At 47.8% G+C, this 15620-nt stretch overlaps 1 protein-coding gene across 1 annotated transcript in view; it reads right to left on the bottom strand.

Moving 5' to 3' along the window:
* The window catches only part of TRPM1 (transient receptor potential cation channel subfamily M member 1), a 66511-nt gene that overhangs the window by 28027 nt on the left and 22864 nt on the right, over positions 1 to 15620 (bottom strand). Inside the window, exons 11-16 of the mRNA XM_056124712.1 lie at positions 10447 to 10614; positions 9945 to 10079; positions 8449 to 8499; positions 6504 to 6644; positions 5829 to 5858; positions 905 to 1197 (exon numbers count right to left, since the gene is read on the bottom strand). Of these exons, the coding sequence (XP_055980687.1) occupies positions 905 to 1197; positions 5829 to 5858; positions 6504 to 6644; positions 8449 to 8499; positions 9945 to 10079; positions 10447 to 10614 (818 nt within the window). The remainder of the gene's footprint in view (positions 1 to 904; positions 1198 to 5828; positions 5859 to 6503; positions 6645 to 8448; positions 8500 to 9944; positions 10080 to 10446; positions 10615 to 15620) is intronic.

The raw sequence follows: 15620 nt of genomic DNA, 5'->3' as shown, positions 1-15620 counted from the left end.
GTGAGTGAGCTGAGTCCATGGTAAGAGGACGGAGGACGGAGCCAAGGGACCCAGAAGCCTTGATTCCCAGGTCTTTGCAAGCAGGAAGCTTCCCAGGCCATGGTTTTCAACATCTGCATCACTGCAGACTGGCGGAAATAGGAAATGAGTTTGGGGATTATTAGAGCAGAAATGAAAAGGATGACTTACAATAATTATAGAGGAGCAGGAGTGCTAGGACAGCAGGGAGGGCACTTGCCTTGCACACAGCCCACCCAGGTTCCATCCCTGGCACTCTGAGCTCACCAGGAGTGATCCCTGAATACACAGCCAGGAGTTAACCCTAAGCACTGCTGGCTGTGGCCCAAAACAAAACAAAATAATACTTATAGATTTGGGGTCAGAGAGATAGTACGGTGGGTAAGGTGTTTGCCTAGCATGTGGCTGACTCAGGTTTGATCTCTGGAACCACATAAGGTCCCTTGAGCACTGCCAGGAGTGATTCCTGAGTGCAGAGTGAGGAGAACCCCTGGTCATTGCTGGGTGTGACAGAGAGAGAGAGAGAGAGAGAGAGAGAGAGAGAGAGAGAGAGAGAGAGGAAAGGGAGGGAGAGAGGAGAGGGGAGGAGGGAGGGAGGGAGGGAGGGAGGAAGGAAGGAAGGAAGGAAGGAAGGAAGGAAGGAAGGAAGGAAGGAAGGGAAAATCTAGATGAGAAGCTGGATTAGAAACAGCTGGATTAGGAAACCAAATTAGGAAACTAGAAATATAATAGCGATCCAGAATCTCCCCAAGACCCAAGGCACATGGACTAGGCTGATGGGTGAACATGCAGCTAACTCAGCTGCGTTTCAGTGAGAAACATTCCTCCTTCCCCCCAATGCCAGCAAATCATTTCTCCTGCTTCTTAGTTCCCCAAGGACACAAACTTGGAGTTGTTGTCCAGATCCTGGGAGATATCGTCCACCAGCTCGCTCTCCGAGGATTCATGGGCCATGGCCTTGTAGAGCTTGCAGGCCACCAGGGCCTTGGCCAGGCTTTCCTCACCACGCTGCCACAGGAAGACCGCCATGCGCTGGCGCTTCATCAGCACAGCCCACACCATCAGCTCGTGGAAGGGGAACTGGAAGCGGCTCACTGCAGGGTCATCCACGTCGATGTCCACCTCCTCCTCCTTCTTCTTCTTTTTCTTCTTCTTCCCTTTGGCAGGAGGCTCATCATCCTGAGGGGGAGACAATCACCCGTTGATGATTCTGCCCTCAATGTGCAAAAAGGCCCATTCACAACTCCCGGAAGAAAAACACTTTTATTTATTATTATTCTTGACTTTTTGGGTCACACCCTGTGATGCTCAGGGTTACTCCTGGCTCTACACTCAGGAATTACTCCTAGCAGTGCTGGGGGGACCATATGGAATGCTGAGGATCGGACACGGGTCAGACACATACAAGGAAAATGCCCTACCCACTGTACTATTGCTCTGGCCCAAGAAAAACGTCTCCATCTGAGCAGATGGAAACGGAAACGTTTCGGGACCGCCAGGATGGTCCACCTCTGGGGAGGAAATGAGGCAGAGCCCACTTCCTAACCCAAAGAGAACCCCTGTGATTGGCTGAAACTGTAACCAATTACCACTTGATACTTCATTTGCATATCACCACACCAATCATGGTTGGGCTAACCTTTCACCTACCTTGCATTTTGCTGGCCAAGAGCCAATCACGACTTGACTGGCTTCACCTAATTTGCATAACAGCCCTGCCAGGGGACCAGCTGCCTATGAGGATGTGAACTTGTAACACAATATTCAAGAGCATGTTGAGTCTGTGTCTACTGGGCTTCAGTCCTAAAATCGCCTCCCTAATAAATGCTTCTATTTTGCCTGAACAGGCTTCCTTTTCTACTCAGTATGTGACTTCTTTTTGCAAAGATGCATGTCTCTATTATGAAAGGCACCCCATCTAAAACCAAGCAAATGGAAAAGATTTATTGTGGTTTGAAGAACCTACAATCCTGAGTTGGTCATTCTTCCCACTCGCCCCGCAGAACTTTTAAATGGGGGAGAAGCTTGATAAATTCAAATAAAATCCCCTTCAAATACAAATAGCCTCGTGGCAGAGAGCCATTTCCACAGACATTTCCTCCGGGGAATTCTTCCCACGCAGCCAGCTATCAAGACGCCTCGTCAGACACAGCTGAGTCTGAGATTACCAGGAAAAGTGGAAAAGGGATGGAAAACAATGAATATCTTGGGCTTGAAGGAAGCAGATGTTGCATTCTGAATCTGCTTTGACCTTTAATGCACGTGAAACAAATGGAAGTTCAACACTCCCAATTTCCTAGGATAAGAAGGGAAGCTCTGAAAATGGTCCAGGGGCCAGGAGGCTGAAAGGTAACGACAGGGCTGCATGTACCCTCCCTATGCTCAGTCCCAGCACCACACAGCCTCCTGAGCACTGCCAGACATAGTGTGAGGAGCCCTCAAATATCACTAGGTACTACCCTAGAGACCCGAGCACTGCTGGGTGTGGTTCTGCAGGCATATCTAGGGTGACCCCAATCATCCCCTATACCACAGAGCTAGAGCAGTGCTGCATCCTTGGGCGCCCTTGCATAGAACCATCCAACCAGTTCATTGAGTATCTCTGGGAGAGGCCCTAGGGAGTTTCCTAACACCCCTCCTACAAATAAAAATAAAAATGGGACAAGTTCCAAAGAGAGATAACCACCAGGAATTTGGGGGTAACACACAAGTGTGGAAATGGGAGGGATTAGACTAGTCCAGACCTACACCTCACTCATCGCTGCATCTAGAAATGGATATTTGAGACCTTGCAAGCTGCATTCCCATGAACTGGCTTCTTTTTAAAAAATAGTTTTTCAGTGTTTGTTATTTGCAGGGTCATGTTCAGTTACGCCTAGGGCTAATTTCTGGCTCTATTCTCAGGGATCACACCTGGTTGTGCTTGGGGGGGCATAAGCAGTTCTGGGGACCAAACTAAGATCTGCCTTTTGCAAGGCAAGTGCTTTAGCCACTGAATTATCTTTCCAACCCTCAATCGCCTACTTTCACTCTTTGTTATTACTATTGCTGGCCTCCCAACCAGTGTCCAGGGGGTCCCAGGGACACCTCCACACTTATGTGGGGTCAATGCTTGACCAATCAGCAGTTCTCAGGGACCACCCACACTGTATGTGTAGGTGCTGGGGTCAGGGCATGCAGTGCCAGGGCTGACCTCAGGGCATGATTCTTGCTGGCACTCAGAGAATCTGGTTGTTCTTTTTATTGCCTCGAAAGGGCAAGTTGTGGCAGAAATGTGAAATACTTGCCCATGTGCCACAGCTAGAGTGGCAGAAACCCAGCTCTTGATGCCTAACACTGCTCAGAGTTCATGACTGTTCGATTCTTACATCATCACTCATTAACCATGTGTCTCCTGAAACTAGCATATCCTGCCTGGGTTGAAATGTGTTCACTCTCATGTTCTAGTTTTTTTTTTTTTTTGGAAGACCATATGGGGTGCTGGGGCTTGAACATGGATTGGCCACATGAAGGCAAATGTCTAAACCACATGCAAGGCAAATCTCTCCAACATTAGTAATTGAGGGACATTTGGTCTAAAGTATTTTAAATGAACATTATAGAGATTTAAAAAATAAACACAGCTTTCTGTTCAAGGGTACATTAAATAAAATAAGAATCCATAGGAGAGGATGTTTGCCTTGTAGGCAGCAAAACTGAGTTTAATCTCCATCTGGTCCCCTGAACCCCACGACGAGTGATCCCAGAGCACTGCTTGGTGTAGCCTCCAAAACAAAACAAAACGCCCAAACAAAGTACGATAAATGACTAAGAAAACATTGTGACAATAAGCCATGTCAAGCTTACCTGCAACAATAGGACATTATTAAAATGTTCCTGGCATTCAGACTGTCTTAAAATAATATCAAGATGGCTAGAAAGATAATATCCCAGCAAGAAGTGACATTTCCGTAAAATGTAAAGAGTGGCCAGGGATCATTAAGAAAAAGAGAAGGAATCTATTAAACAATCTATTAAACATTTACAACCAGAAAAAGTCTCTCAAAACTCAGAACTCAACTTGAAGAAAATTAGTAAATATGGAAGTTAATTGAGTCACACAATTACCAGGTTTCATAGATAAGTATAAGATTGTACCCAACATACCAAGAATGCCCAGCACACATAGATCATTAACAAAAACCACCCAAGCATTAAATCCCGGTTCTTTTTGAGATTTTCTGTGGCGACACATTTCAGACCTCAGATATCATGTAGTTTTAGTTCAAGGAATAACGTCAGAAATCAACAGTTGTAGGGTAACAAATGATTTTTGTGCTTTGTTGTCATTTGTGGGAAATTAGAAAAGCATCTCTAAATAACTCTTTACAGATAACTAGAAAATGTTAAAATATTTATAAATAAATGGCAAGAAAGATTTGACTTAGGATTAAAAATGAATGACCTTGCCTTTCAAATCCAATCAAAACTATAAAGTAGTTTTCCGTAGAGTATATGAAAGGAAGGAATAAAATTTATAAAAACAGATATTAGTGAAACAGGAAACGGGGGGGGGGGGGATAGTGGCCTGATAAAGCAAAAAAAAATTCTAAACAAATTATGTGGGAAAGTTTGGGTAGACCAAAAAGAATATATATTTTTTTAATTGGAAGAAGAAATGGCACAAAGGAATTGAGCTAGCTGAAAAATGAGAATATTAGGATTGGAGAGATCATATCAGAAGTAGGACACTAGCCTTGCCCACTCCAGATTGATCCCTGGCACACATATGGGTCTCCACACAGCCAGGAGTGATTCTTGAGCATGGATCAGAAGTGGCTCCTAAGCAGTGCTGGTGTGACCCCACTCTATCCCTCAAATGAAAATATTAATTTATAAAATTTAAATAAGCAGAAATTTATACCATACACTTGAAATTTTTAAATGCAGTAAACTGTTTTAGGGACTGGAGTGATAGTACAGTAGGTAAGGTGTTTGCCTTGCATGTGGCCAACCTGGGTTCTATCCCTGACACCCCATATGGTCCCCCAAGCACTGCCAAGAGTAGTTCCTAAGTGCAGAGCCAGGAGTAATCCCCAAGCATTGCCGGATGACCCAAAAACAAGTAAGTAAGTAAGTAAGTAAGTAAAGGCCCTCCCGTTGATCATCGATTTGCTCGAGCGGGCCCAGTAACGTCTCCATTGGAGACTTTGTTGTTACTGTGTTTGGCATATCGAATACGTCATGGGGAGCTTGCCAGGCTCTGCCGTGCGGGCGAGATATTCTCGGTAGCTTGTCGGGCTCTCCGAGAGGGGCGGAGGAATCGAACTCGGGTTGGCCATGTTGGCTGCGTGCAAGGCAAACGCCCTACCGCTGTGCTATCGCTCCAGCCCAAATGACCCAAAAACAAACAAACAAAAAAAAAATATTTGTCTTACAAGAAAATGTAAATGTCTCATCAAAGTAGACATTAGAAAATAAAAAGTTTCAAAGGATTCTTATAACAAAAGTTATCAAAGAGATGGCAAAAAATATGTCCATAAAAAAATAGGCCGGGGATTGAGTTATTTTACAGATGAGTTCAACCAAACCCTCGCCCAGTAGATACAGAAGCATGACAAAGAATATAAAAAGGGGGGGGAGTCTGCAAAGTTGAATATGAATAATGCAGGACTCTAGCCCAGCAATGTAGCAATCTCTGTCAACTGTGTTTCATGGAAAACAAACTTCCCCGTGAAAATGGTATGATTTTATGCTTCACCAAAACAAACAGAAAGCTGCATATATCTGACCAAGAGATCACAAAGCAGTGGAACACAAACCCTACTTACTTCCATTCCCAGAAGTTTGAGAGCCTTTGGCTGCACAAGGCAAGAAAACAATCAAGTTACTCAGAGCTGAGGGGTCTTGCTGACACATTACCGTGGTGAGAGGGGCCTGGCAATTTGCAGGAACGCAGGACTTGGGAAGGGCCATATTTGTGGCTAGGAAGCACTATGGACAGAAGCCTAAGCTTATGGAGCAGGAAAAATCAGCAGGCACAACCGTCACTCCGGGGGCACTCAGGGGGAGAACCAGGAAGGGGGGGCTCTGGACAGAGCGGACATGGTCTTGTGGGAAGCTTTGGGTTTTGTCGGGAAAGCCACAGTGAGATCAGGGGTCCTGTCTGGTTTGGGGGCAGGTTTGGGTTCTTGCAGGACCTAGAGAGCAGCTGTCAGACCATCCTGGCTGCTGTGATCACAAACTTGATGGTGCTTCTTCATGGAAGGTTAGGGTAGGGGCAGGGCAGATTGGTGAGGGCAAGGAGCTGGGCAGCAAGGGTACGAGAAGACACGCAGAGGCGCTGGGCTGGGCTGGACAGTGGACAGTGGGGAGCGGCCACTAGGCCATGAGAAGGTGTATTGCAGGGGAATGAGTTTGGTTTTGAACAGGGGCCACTGGAGAAGGATTGGAGCAACCCAGGGCCCGGCAGGCACCACCCCACCCCTGCATGCTCTCGGCTCTACCCTCTTGGGGCCAAACAGGTTGTTGTAGAGGGTCCGGAAGCTCTTTCGCGTGTAACGGCAGCGGTAGGCCCCACCCATGAGGTACTCCAGGACCAGCCCGATGTCGATAAGACTGATGTGGTAATCGGGGGGCAGGTTGCCCTGGAAAACAGGAAATTGGTCTCAGGTGTGGCTGCAAAGCTCTGGGTCATCCCTGGACCCCCAGGGAGCTGTGGGCAGGAATGTCATGGGCAGAACATGTACAGATGTCCCGTTTGTAACCGTGGATTGAGGCGAGGGTGGGGGAAGTGGGGGACAGGCAAAGCCAGGCTGTGGACAACGGGATACACATTCCCAGGGTGAGGAGCAAGAGCCCTGGAACATGCATGCATGGATGGAAGGCAAGGTTGCACTTCCTCTCCAAGGGCAGATTTGGTTGATCTGAAAGGTTCCATGATAGCTGCTTGCTCAGGAGAAGCCAGTTGGGGGGTTACAGGAGGATTTCCTACAGAAGAGACGTGGGACTCTGCGGGGCACAGCATGAGAACATAATGGAGCAACCCCCAGGATGGAGACATTAGCGAGGGTAGAAAGGGAAGTGTGATCTTTTTTATTTTTTGGTTTGGGGGCCACAACTGGTGGTGCTCAGGGTTTGTTCCTGGCTGTGCATTCAGGGATCACTCCTGGCAGTGCTCAAGTGACCTTATGGGATGCTGGGGATTGAACATAGGTCAGCCGCGTGCAAGGCACGTATTCTTCCCACTGGACTATGTCTCTGGCCCCCAGAAGTGCATTTAAAAATTATTATTAATATCTCATTGCTCGATAATATTCTGAACTTTGATGGGTTCAGCCTTTTGCCTCCTCCTATGCATAAGATTTGGTCCACCCACCTCTAGCGGTCCAGCCCAGCAGAGACAGTTTCTAATGAACTCTCTGCATGTGAGCATTGTATCTCCCCACTTCCTCCTGGTTCCAATAAGACCTTCTTAACCACCACTAGCTATGTGGTGTGATTGGGAGAGGGTGAACAGTCAGCGGGTGGTAGAGAGAAAGGCAGTATGTCTACGCCTGTATGCGCACACATGTATATGCACATGTGCGTGTGTACATTTCATGCATGTGTGTGTGCATGTGGGTGCGTATCTCGCCCCAGAGCAGCTGACTCAGCCCCACATCCCTGCACCATTGATGGCTTTCTGAATGTCACTAGTCACTGGGGTCCCTCTGGTGGTGATCCCACCAGTCAGATGTCTTCTCCTTGCTTTGGGAATGGCCACGTCCCCCAAAGGTATATGCTCAGCCCCTGTGGAGACTGTGGGGGGGTTCAAGCATAGAGCTGAGATATCAGCTCTGCTCTTGGGGGACCACCTATTCCCCAGGCAATAGTGCAAGACTCCCAACAGCATGCCCAGCTCCTCTGGGGCATCGAAAAAGATTCCTGGGAAAAGGGGGCATTCTAGGAAGGATCAGAGATTGTGGGGAGCAAGGAACCAAGGGGAGGGGCATAGTTTACGCACTGTGGAACAGCCTCGGGAGGGAGGGAGACCAGTGGGGTACAAGTTTCTGGGAAGAAGGCTCTGGGTTTGATCCCCAGAACCCAATACAGTTCCCTTAGCCCTGGCAGGAATCAGGCCGAGAGCAGTCAGGAGTAAGCCCTGAGCACTGCTGGGTGTAGCCTCAAAGCAAACAAACAAAAAGGTTATTGAAAGGTACCCAGAGGTGGGGGTCAGAGTGACAGAACAGTGGGGCGGGTGTTTGCTTGCATGCAGTCGACCGGGTTCTATCCTGTCATCCCATTTGATCTCCTGAGCACTGCCAGGAGTGCAGAGCCAGGACTGAGCCCCGAGCATCACCGGGTATGACCCAAGAGAGCAAAAAACAACAACAACTAAATACATAAATAAATGTTAAATGTTAAAATAACCGTTACCCAGAGGTAACGGTTACAGAACAAAAGACTGACCTTTTTCACATCCCTCACCAGCAAATGGAGAGTGTTTGGTGGTCCCAGTCTCTGAAAGTAAAATTAAAGGTGTTCTTTAGAGGTTGGTGCATGGGTGAAGGTATATGGCTTGCAGGCACTAACCCTGTCTAATGCTTCACACTAATGTTCAGTGTCTAAGCTTGATTCCAGCCCTGCACTGTGTGCTCCCCTGAGTCACTGCAGGGTGGGGCAGAAAAGAAAAGAAAAGAAAGGTGTTTTACACTTCTTTCAGAGAGAACTTCTACCCCACTCTCTAGAGTGAGTGAGTTTTTGGTTTTTTAGAGGGGGCACACCAAAAAAAAAAAAACCCTGATAGTGCACCAGGTGGTGCTCAGGGATGACTCCTGGCTCTGTGCTCAGGGAGCACTCCTGGAAGGGCTTGGGTGATAAATGGGGTGCCAGGGATGGAATCCAGGTTAGCTGAATACCACGCAAATACCCACCTGCTGTCCTATCACTCTGGTACCTCAACCTGTTCCTTTGTAAGACCAGAAAAGAGGCATCAGCCACAATTTAAAAATAGGCTAAATCCTTTCTACTGGATTATTTTACAAAAAGCAGCTCTGATGTATAATATTTGAAATTCACCAACCCAGCTGTAACAAGCAACTGGGGACCATTTCTTCCATGTAAGGTTTTAGAGGAAGGAAATGATCCTTCTCAAAAGTCACATGGTATTAGTACACCTGGAGAGAGTATTGTTATTCTAACACAGCAGAACTGCAGGAAACTTGGTTCTATATCTTTTTATTTAAGCTACATTAAAAAGTAGGGATCCCAGGGTTTGAAGAACTGTTGTCCCACCCCACTAATTTTGCTCTGCTAATGACTTAGGAAACCAGATTCCCTCAGTTATAAGCTCCTATAACACTTCTGAGATAAGAGTGTGTGTGTGTGTGCGTGGGGGGGGGGGGGTGACATTAGTGGACAGAGGTTGATGTTGGCATTGGGCGTAGGATTGGGGCATTGTATACCTGAAGCCGTTATTGACAGTATTTTAAACCATGGCACGCAAAAAAAATGGAGGGGAAAAAGTAGACAAGAGAAAGAAAAGGAAGGAAGGAAGGAAGGAAGGAAGGAAGGAAGGAAGGAGATAGCAAAGGAAGAAAGTAAGGGAGGGAGAGAGGGAAGGAAAGGAAGGAAGGAAAGAAGGAAAAAGAAGGAAAGAAGGTAGAAGGAATGAAGAAAAAGGAAGGAAGGAGGGAAGGGAGAAAGAGAAAGGAAGGAAGGGAGGGAGGGAGGGGGGGAGGGAGGGAAGGAAGGAAGGAAGGGAAAACATGAGAACCAGATGCTATAATGTCAGCTTGCCCAGGGGGACCACACCCGGTGACTGCTCAGGGCTCATTCCTGAGCCCCCCATACACACACACACACACACACACACACACACACACACACACATGCACGCATGCAGGCTCACGTGTAATGGACCTAGGAGATGGCCACGTGAGGCGACCCTCCTCCGGGACACTCACCGTGTTGTAAAGCTCTTCCAGCCGCGGAATGGTAAGGAAATGGTGCATGTTCACCCCGTTTTCAATCAGGAGCTTCACAAAGTCCACCCGATCCAAGACTAATGCGTCCAGCATGGCTTGTTCCAGAGCATTCACCTGCACAGCCAGTAGGGGGAGTGCCCGAGTGGTTGCGAATGTGGGGGAATGTTCTAGAACATTCTGAGCAACATTCAGAGTCAGCTCAGTGGAATGGAGCTCATGCTTTGCCTAAGGAAGCCCACATTAGATGTCCTGGGTCCCCCAAACACTATGTGGGCATGACTGAGTACTGAGCCAGAAGTAGCCCCCAGCACGCTTGGATGTGACCACCCCCCCCCCCCTCAAATCAGCCAAACCAAAGTCTTCTGGACATGGACCTTTTGCTTCTGTCTGGAATTAATGAGTCCCATCTCCCTTCTCCATTGGTTGCAGATGGGTCCCTGTGTGTCCCACCGGTGCAGCCCCCAAATGGAGCTCCCCCTACCCAATTCAGCAGCTCGATCTTGCGGGGGTCTGTCTCCTCCTCAGCTTCCTCCTTGCCTTTCCCTTTCTTCTTTCCTTTCCCTTTGGCTCTGCCCGCCTTGGCTGCAGCAGGGAGCTTCTTCTCCTCCGGGATCTTGCTCTCTGCAGGCGGGGCCAGGCTGCCCAGCGGCTGTAGGCAGCAACAGGCAGTGGTGGGATGAGGGATGGATAGACACTGTGCCCCAAATGGGTCCCCTCCCACTCGAATGTGGTGCACACACCAAGCACACATGTGCATGCAGATACCACACACAGGCTTGCAGAGCACTGTGTACATATGAGCATAATACACATGTGTGCGCACACACAGAAACATGCATGCATGCACACACAGACACATAGTCACACACTCATGCACTCACATACACATATGTGCACACACACACACCGATACACACATGTGTACAAACACACTCAGCATTGTCTTAGCTGTGTGCGGAGAAAAGCACTAGTACCAAACATGTGGTTATGTGCTTGGTGAAGTAATTTTTAAAAAATTGCTTTTGGGCCACCCCCAGGGGTGTTCAGGGCTTTCTCCTGGCTCTGCGCTTAGGGATCACTCCAGGTGAGGCTCAGGGGATTTATGGGGTGCCGGGAATTGAACATAGGTCAGCTCCATGCAAAGCAAGCACTCTATCCTCTGTTCTCTCTCTCTGGTCCCCTTGATGAAGCATCTTTAAGTGCGTCAAGTGACTGACTTTTTCATTTTTTTTTTCAAATTTAACAGGTCTCTCAACCGGTTCTCAGGGGCCTGAAGATCTCTTCCTGGTGATCGTTGGCCAACAGGGATCAAAGTTCTGGCCAGTGATGGGGACCATCAGGGTCACCCAAGCAGTATCTGGAAGCCTCCAGAACATTATTTTGTCATGCTGGGGTCCCTGAGGGGTGGCGATGCTTAAGGGGTCCAGACAGCTCTGTGCTCAAATCTATGTCCCCTGCCTGTGTAACAAACCCCTAGGAGCTGCGCAACAGCCTCTGGCTTCTGACAGGTATGTTAGCCCAGGGGAAACCATGTAGAGGTGAAGTCAAAGGTCCCAGAGCAATGTCTGTAGCTGCTGATTGGAGGAAAATCTCAGGACGAGGCCAGAGGTGACAAGCCAGTCACAGAGGTCAGTTGGGATAGAAATGGGAAATAGTTCAAATAATCTTTTGAGATTCCTTCTTTAGCTCATAAGTTCCTTAGAAGTATGAGGAATAAACATCAGAGAAAAATTCCTGAAGCTTTGGGAGGTATTAATTTCGTTTAATTATTATTCTCTTTTGTGAAGCAAGGATGTTTTTATTGAAACTTATTTACAGCAACATGAGGGAAGAGAGAGTCTGAAGAAGTACATGTTCCAGAGGGAATAGAGAGTAGAAATGAGCAAGCAAAGAAACATAAAGATAAGTCAGAGAGATGCGTGTTCAAGGGAGAACACGGCTCGAGGAGAGGGTCTGGGTATTAACGTAAAAAAAATGACAAAATAAAAACAATTAGAAGGCTTGCTCCAATCCTCCTTGTATCTCTGCATGCATGTGAAAGAGGATGACTCATTCATTTCTGCTTTCAATTTTATTATTCCGGTTTGCAGTTTTACCAAGGGCAGGCCTCACACATACGGATGAAGGCCAAATGAATAGTTTTTGTTCTGGAAAGTCAACAGACATTTCTTTCTGTGTCCAAAAGTCTCAACAAGGCTGGCCAAGGCTTTGGATTTTTGGTTTTAAAGTGGAAGCTGTCTCTGGGTCGGAATCCTGGGTGCCCAGATTATATTCACCTTATTTTCCTTCAAAAATTGTTAGTTCAACATTTTAAGACTCAGTCTTGGGAATTTTCAGTGTGTGCGTGTGCATGTGTGTGTGCGTGTACGTGTGTGCGTGTGTGTGTGTGTGTGTCTGTGTCTGTGGGTCTGTGTCTCTGTGTGACTCTCTCTCTTCATCATTGTTGTTGTTGTTATTTTGGGCCACACCCAGTGTCGCTCAGGGCTTACTCCTGGCTCTGCACTCAGGGATCATTCCCGGCAGTGCTGGGGGACCATATGGGGTGCTGGGGATCTAATCTGGGTCAGCCATGTGCGAGGCAAGAGCCCTCCCCACTGTTCTATTGCTCTGGCCCTCTCCTCATAGCTGTTAGGTTTTTAATTACTTCTTGTAGTTGTCATTTTTGTACTTGATAATAAAAAATATAGTTAGAAAGCATTTTATAAGAAATATTGTTAATTGGGCTGGAGAGATAGCACAGTGGGTAGGTTCGATTCCCAGCATCCCATATGGTCCCCTGAGCACCGCCAGGGGTGACTCCTGAGTGCAGAGCCTGGAGTAACCCCTGTGCATCGCCAGGTGTGACCCAAAAAAGAAAAAAAGAAAAAGAAAGAAATATTGTTAACCCAACTGGATATTTATTCCTCAGGCTGCAATTCTCAACTCCTTCTTGTTAAACACTCTTCATCTCTCCATTAGTTTGAGAATTCAGGGGCAGGCCTAGTACAACAGGAATCATTGGCCTTGCATGCAGCGTATGGAGGTTCCATCCCCAAGGGGTCCCCTGAGCCCCGCCAGGAGTGATTCCTGAGCAGAGAGTCAGTACCCCCAAGCACGCTGGGTGTGGGGTCAAGACAAAGCACAACTGAAAGTCAGCAAACCTCCACAAGCACTGTGCAAACACCCCCAACTGATGTGTGACCCCAGATGAATGCCATCGCCTGGCATGTGTGACCCATCGCTGCAGTGACAGTAGCGACAACAGTAATGAGCGCAGCAACAACACTGGGAAGGTGAATTAAAATTTATTCAGGGGACATGGGAATAGTCCAGTGGTTAGGGCCCATGCCTTGCATGCAGCAAACCCTGGTTTTATCCCTCGTACTACCTGGTTTCTTGAGCACTACCAGGTGAGTCCTGGTGGCCCCTTGAACATCGCTGAGGTGGCCTGGGTAACCTCTGCCTCCTTGGTCTTTTGCATTGAACTGCAGTTCAGTTGGCAGAAAATCACCAGGAAGGCTCCCCGCCCCCAGTCTGAACAAATAAATAAAAATATATTCATTTAAAATAAAAATTCTAGGGCTGGAGTGATAGCACAGTGGGTAGGGCATTTGCCTTGCACGCAGTCGACCTGGGTTCGATTCCCAGCATCCCATATGGTCCCCCGAGCACCACAAGAATAATTCCTGAGTGCATGAGCCAGGAGTGACCCTTGTGCATTGCTGGGTGTGACCCAAAAAGCAAAAATAAATAAATAAAATTAAAATTCTAAAAGCCAGAGATATGGAATGGGAGTCCAAACACTTGGCTTGCTTACTATGAGTGCTAGACTCTCATTCCATTCCTGACCTCCCATATGGTCCCCTGAGCACGGCCGGGAGTGATCCCTGGGCAGAGAGTCAGGAGTAGCTCCTGAGAACCCCCACGTGTGCCCCTCTAAAAAAAAATAAACAATAACTGTGATTTCTGGGGAGCTAGTTCAAAACACTGGAGGGTATGGTACACACATGAAAAACCTGGATTTGATCCCCGAGCACTGAGCTATGAGTATCCCTGAGCAGCATGGGGTGTGGCCCCAAAACAACAATAACTACAACATATACATAGATGCAACTGCTGACTATCAAAGCAGACGGGGGGGGGGGGGCGGGAGGTGGGGAACGGATGACAGATAGAGCGAAACTGATTTCTGAAACAAACAGCAAAATGACAGAGTCTGGAAATGAGAACACAGAGGGTGAATCTCGGGGACTGACATTTTGCTGGGCTAGAATGGATTCTAGAGGGGAAGTTAGAAGAACGTGAAGGCTGCAATTCTCAAAGGAACAGGAGGAGATTTCCTGCAGAGGAAGGTCATGAGCACAAAGGAACAGGCAGACTGAGCCAGGCGCGGGATGCACGAGGGGTCCGGACTCTCAAAGCTTCTTGCTGCCCTTCGGGCTTTGCAACACAAAACATGTGCATGTGACATTTCTCAGCTGCAAAGCTGAAGGGCAGACGTCAGACTCCACGGGAGAGAAAACAGTGGCTCATTCATGACTGAGAGTCAGATGACAAGTCGGACCTTTGTATGGGCAGCCCTTTCACCAGTGACATGCTCTGTTGAGCGAATTTCAGGACGATGCGTTCTAGCAAAATGCAGAAGAGCCAAGTGCAGGAAGACACGGGCCTGACTCAGGGGCCAAGGGAGGAATCGTCTAATCGGCTCTTGCATGACCCGCAGTTGGAGCATCCGAGAGATGGTGATGCTCAGAAGATTCTTCAGGGGGCTGGGATGGCTCAAAGGGCTGGAACAGAAGATTTGCTAGTGGAAGTCCTGGGCTCTGTCTCCAGCTCCTTATGGCACCTAGATTTGACCCACTACAGTCCCACCAGGAGTGATCCCTAAGCACAGAGTCAGGAGTAAGCCCTGAGAGCCAACTGCTGTGGCTCAAAAACAGACAGATACACTCCAAGCACTGTCTGTTGGATATGTGGAGAGAGAGAGAGAGAGAGAGAGAGAGAGAGAGAGAGAGACAGAGAGAGAGAGACAGAGACAGAGACAGAGACAGAGAATTCTTCAAGAAAGGATATGCAACTCAATAAGTAGATGGAATAGTGTTTGCAAAGGAAATGAAGAGAGTCCTGTGACCAGAGAGATAGTACAGCAGGTAGAATGTTTGCCTTGCACACAGCTAGCCCAGGTTTGATCTCCAGCCTCCTCATGCACCACCTGGGGGGTAATTCCTGAGTGCAAAGCCAAGAGTAAGCCCTGAGGATTAGGTGTGGCTCTCAACCTTCCTTTCCTTCCTACCCCCCCCCCCCCACCTCCAAGAAAAGAGAAGAAAGATAATCCATTAAAAAGGAATGCAAGGAACAGGAGCGAGCAATATAACAGTGAGGAGGGTGTTCGTTTTGTACGTGGCTAACCCAGGTTCAATCCCCAGCACCTCATATTGTCCCCGGAGCTCACCGGGAGTAATCTCTGAGTGCGGAGCCCTGAAGAATAAGCCCTAAGCACCACCAGGTGTGGTCCCAAAACCAAAATAAACAAATAAATAAAATAAAAGTCATCTCTCTCCCCCAGGTAAGGGTGGTGAGAACTATTCACGAGGTTCACAGGGGAGTGAGAAAAATCTGGACTTTGCGACATGTTACAAGGGAATCTGTCCAAAGTCAGGAGAAACAGAAAAACAC

This window comes from Sorex fumeus, unplaced genomic scaffold, assembly GCF_029834395.1.
Source record: "Sorex fumeus unplaced genomic scaffold, SorFum_2.1 ptg000051l, whole genome shotgun sequence".
Taxonomy (NCBI): domain Eukaryota; kingdom Metazoa; phylum Chordata; class Mammalia; order Eulipotyphla; family Soricidae; genus Sorex; species Sorex fumeus.
Note: the sequence above shows the minus strand (reverse complement) of the source record. Positions and strands in the feature narration are given on the sequence as shown.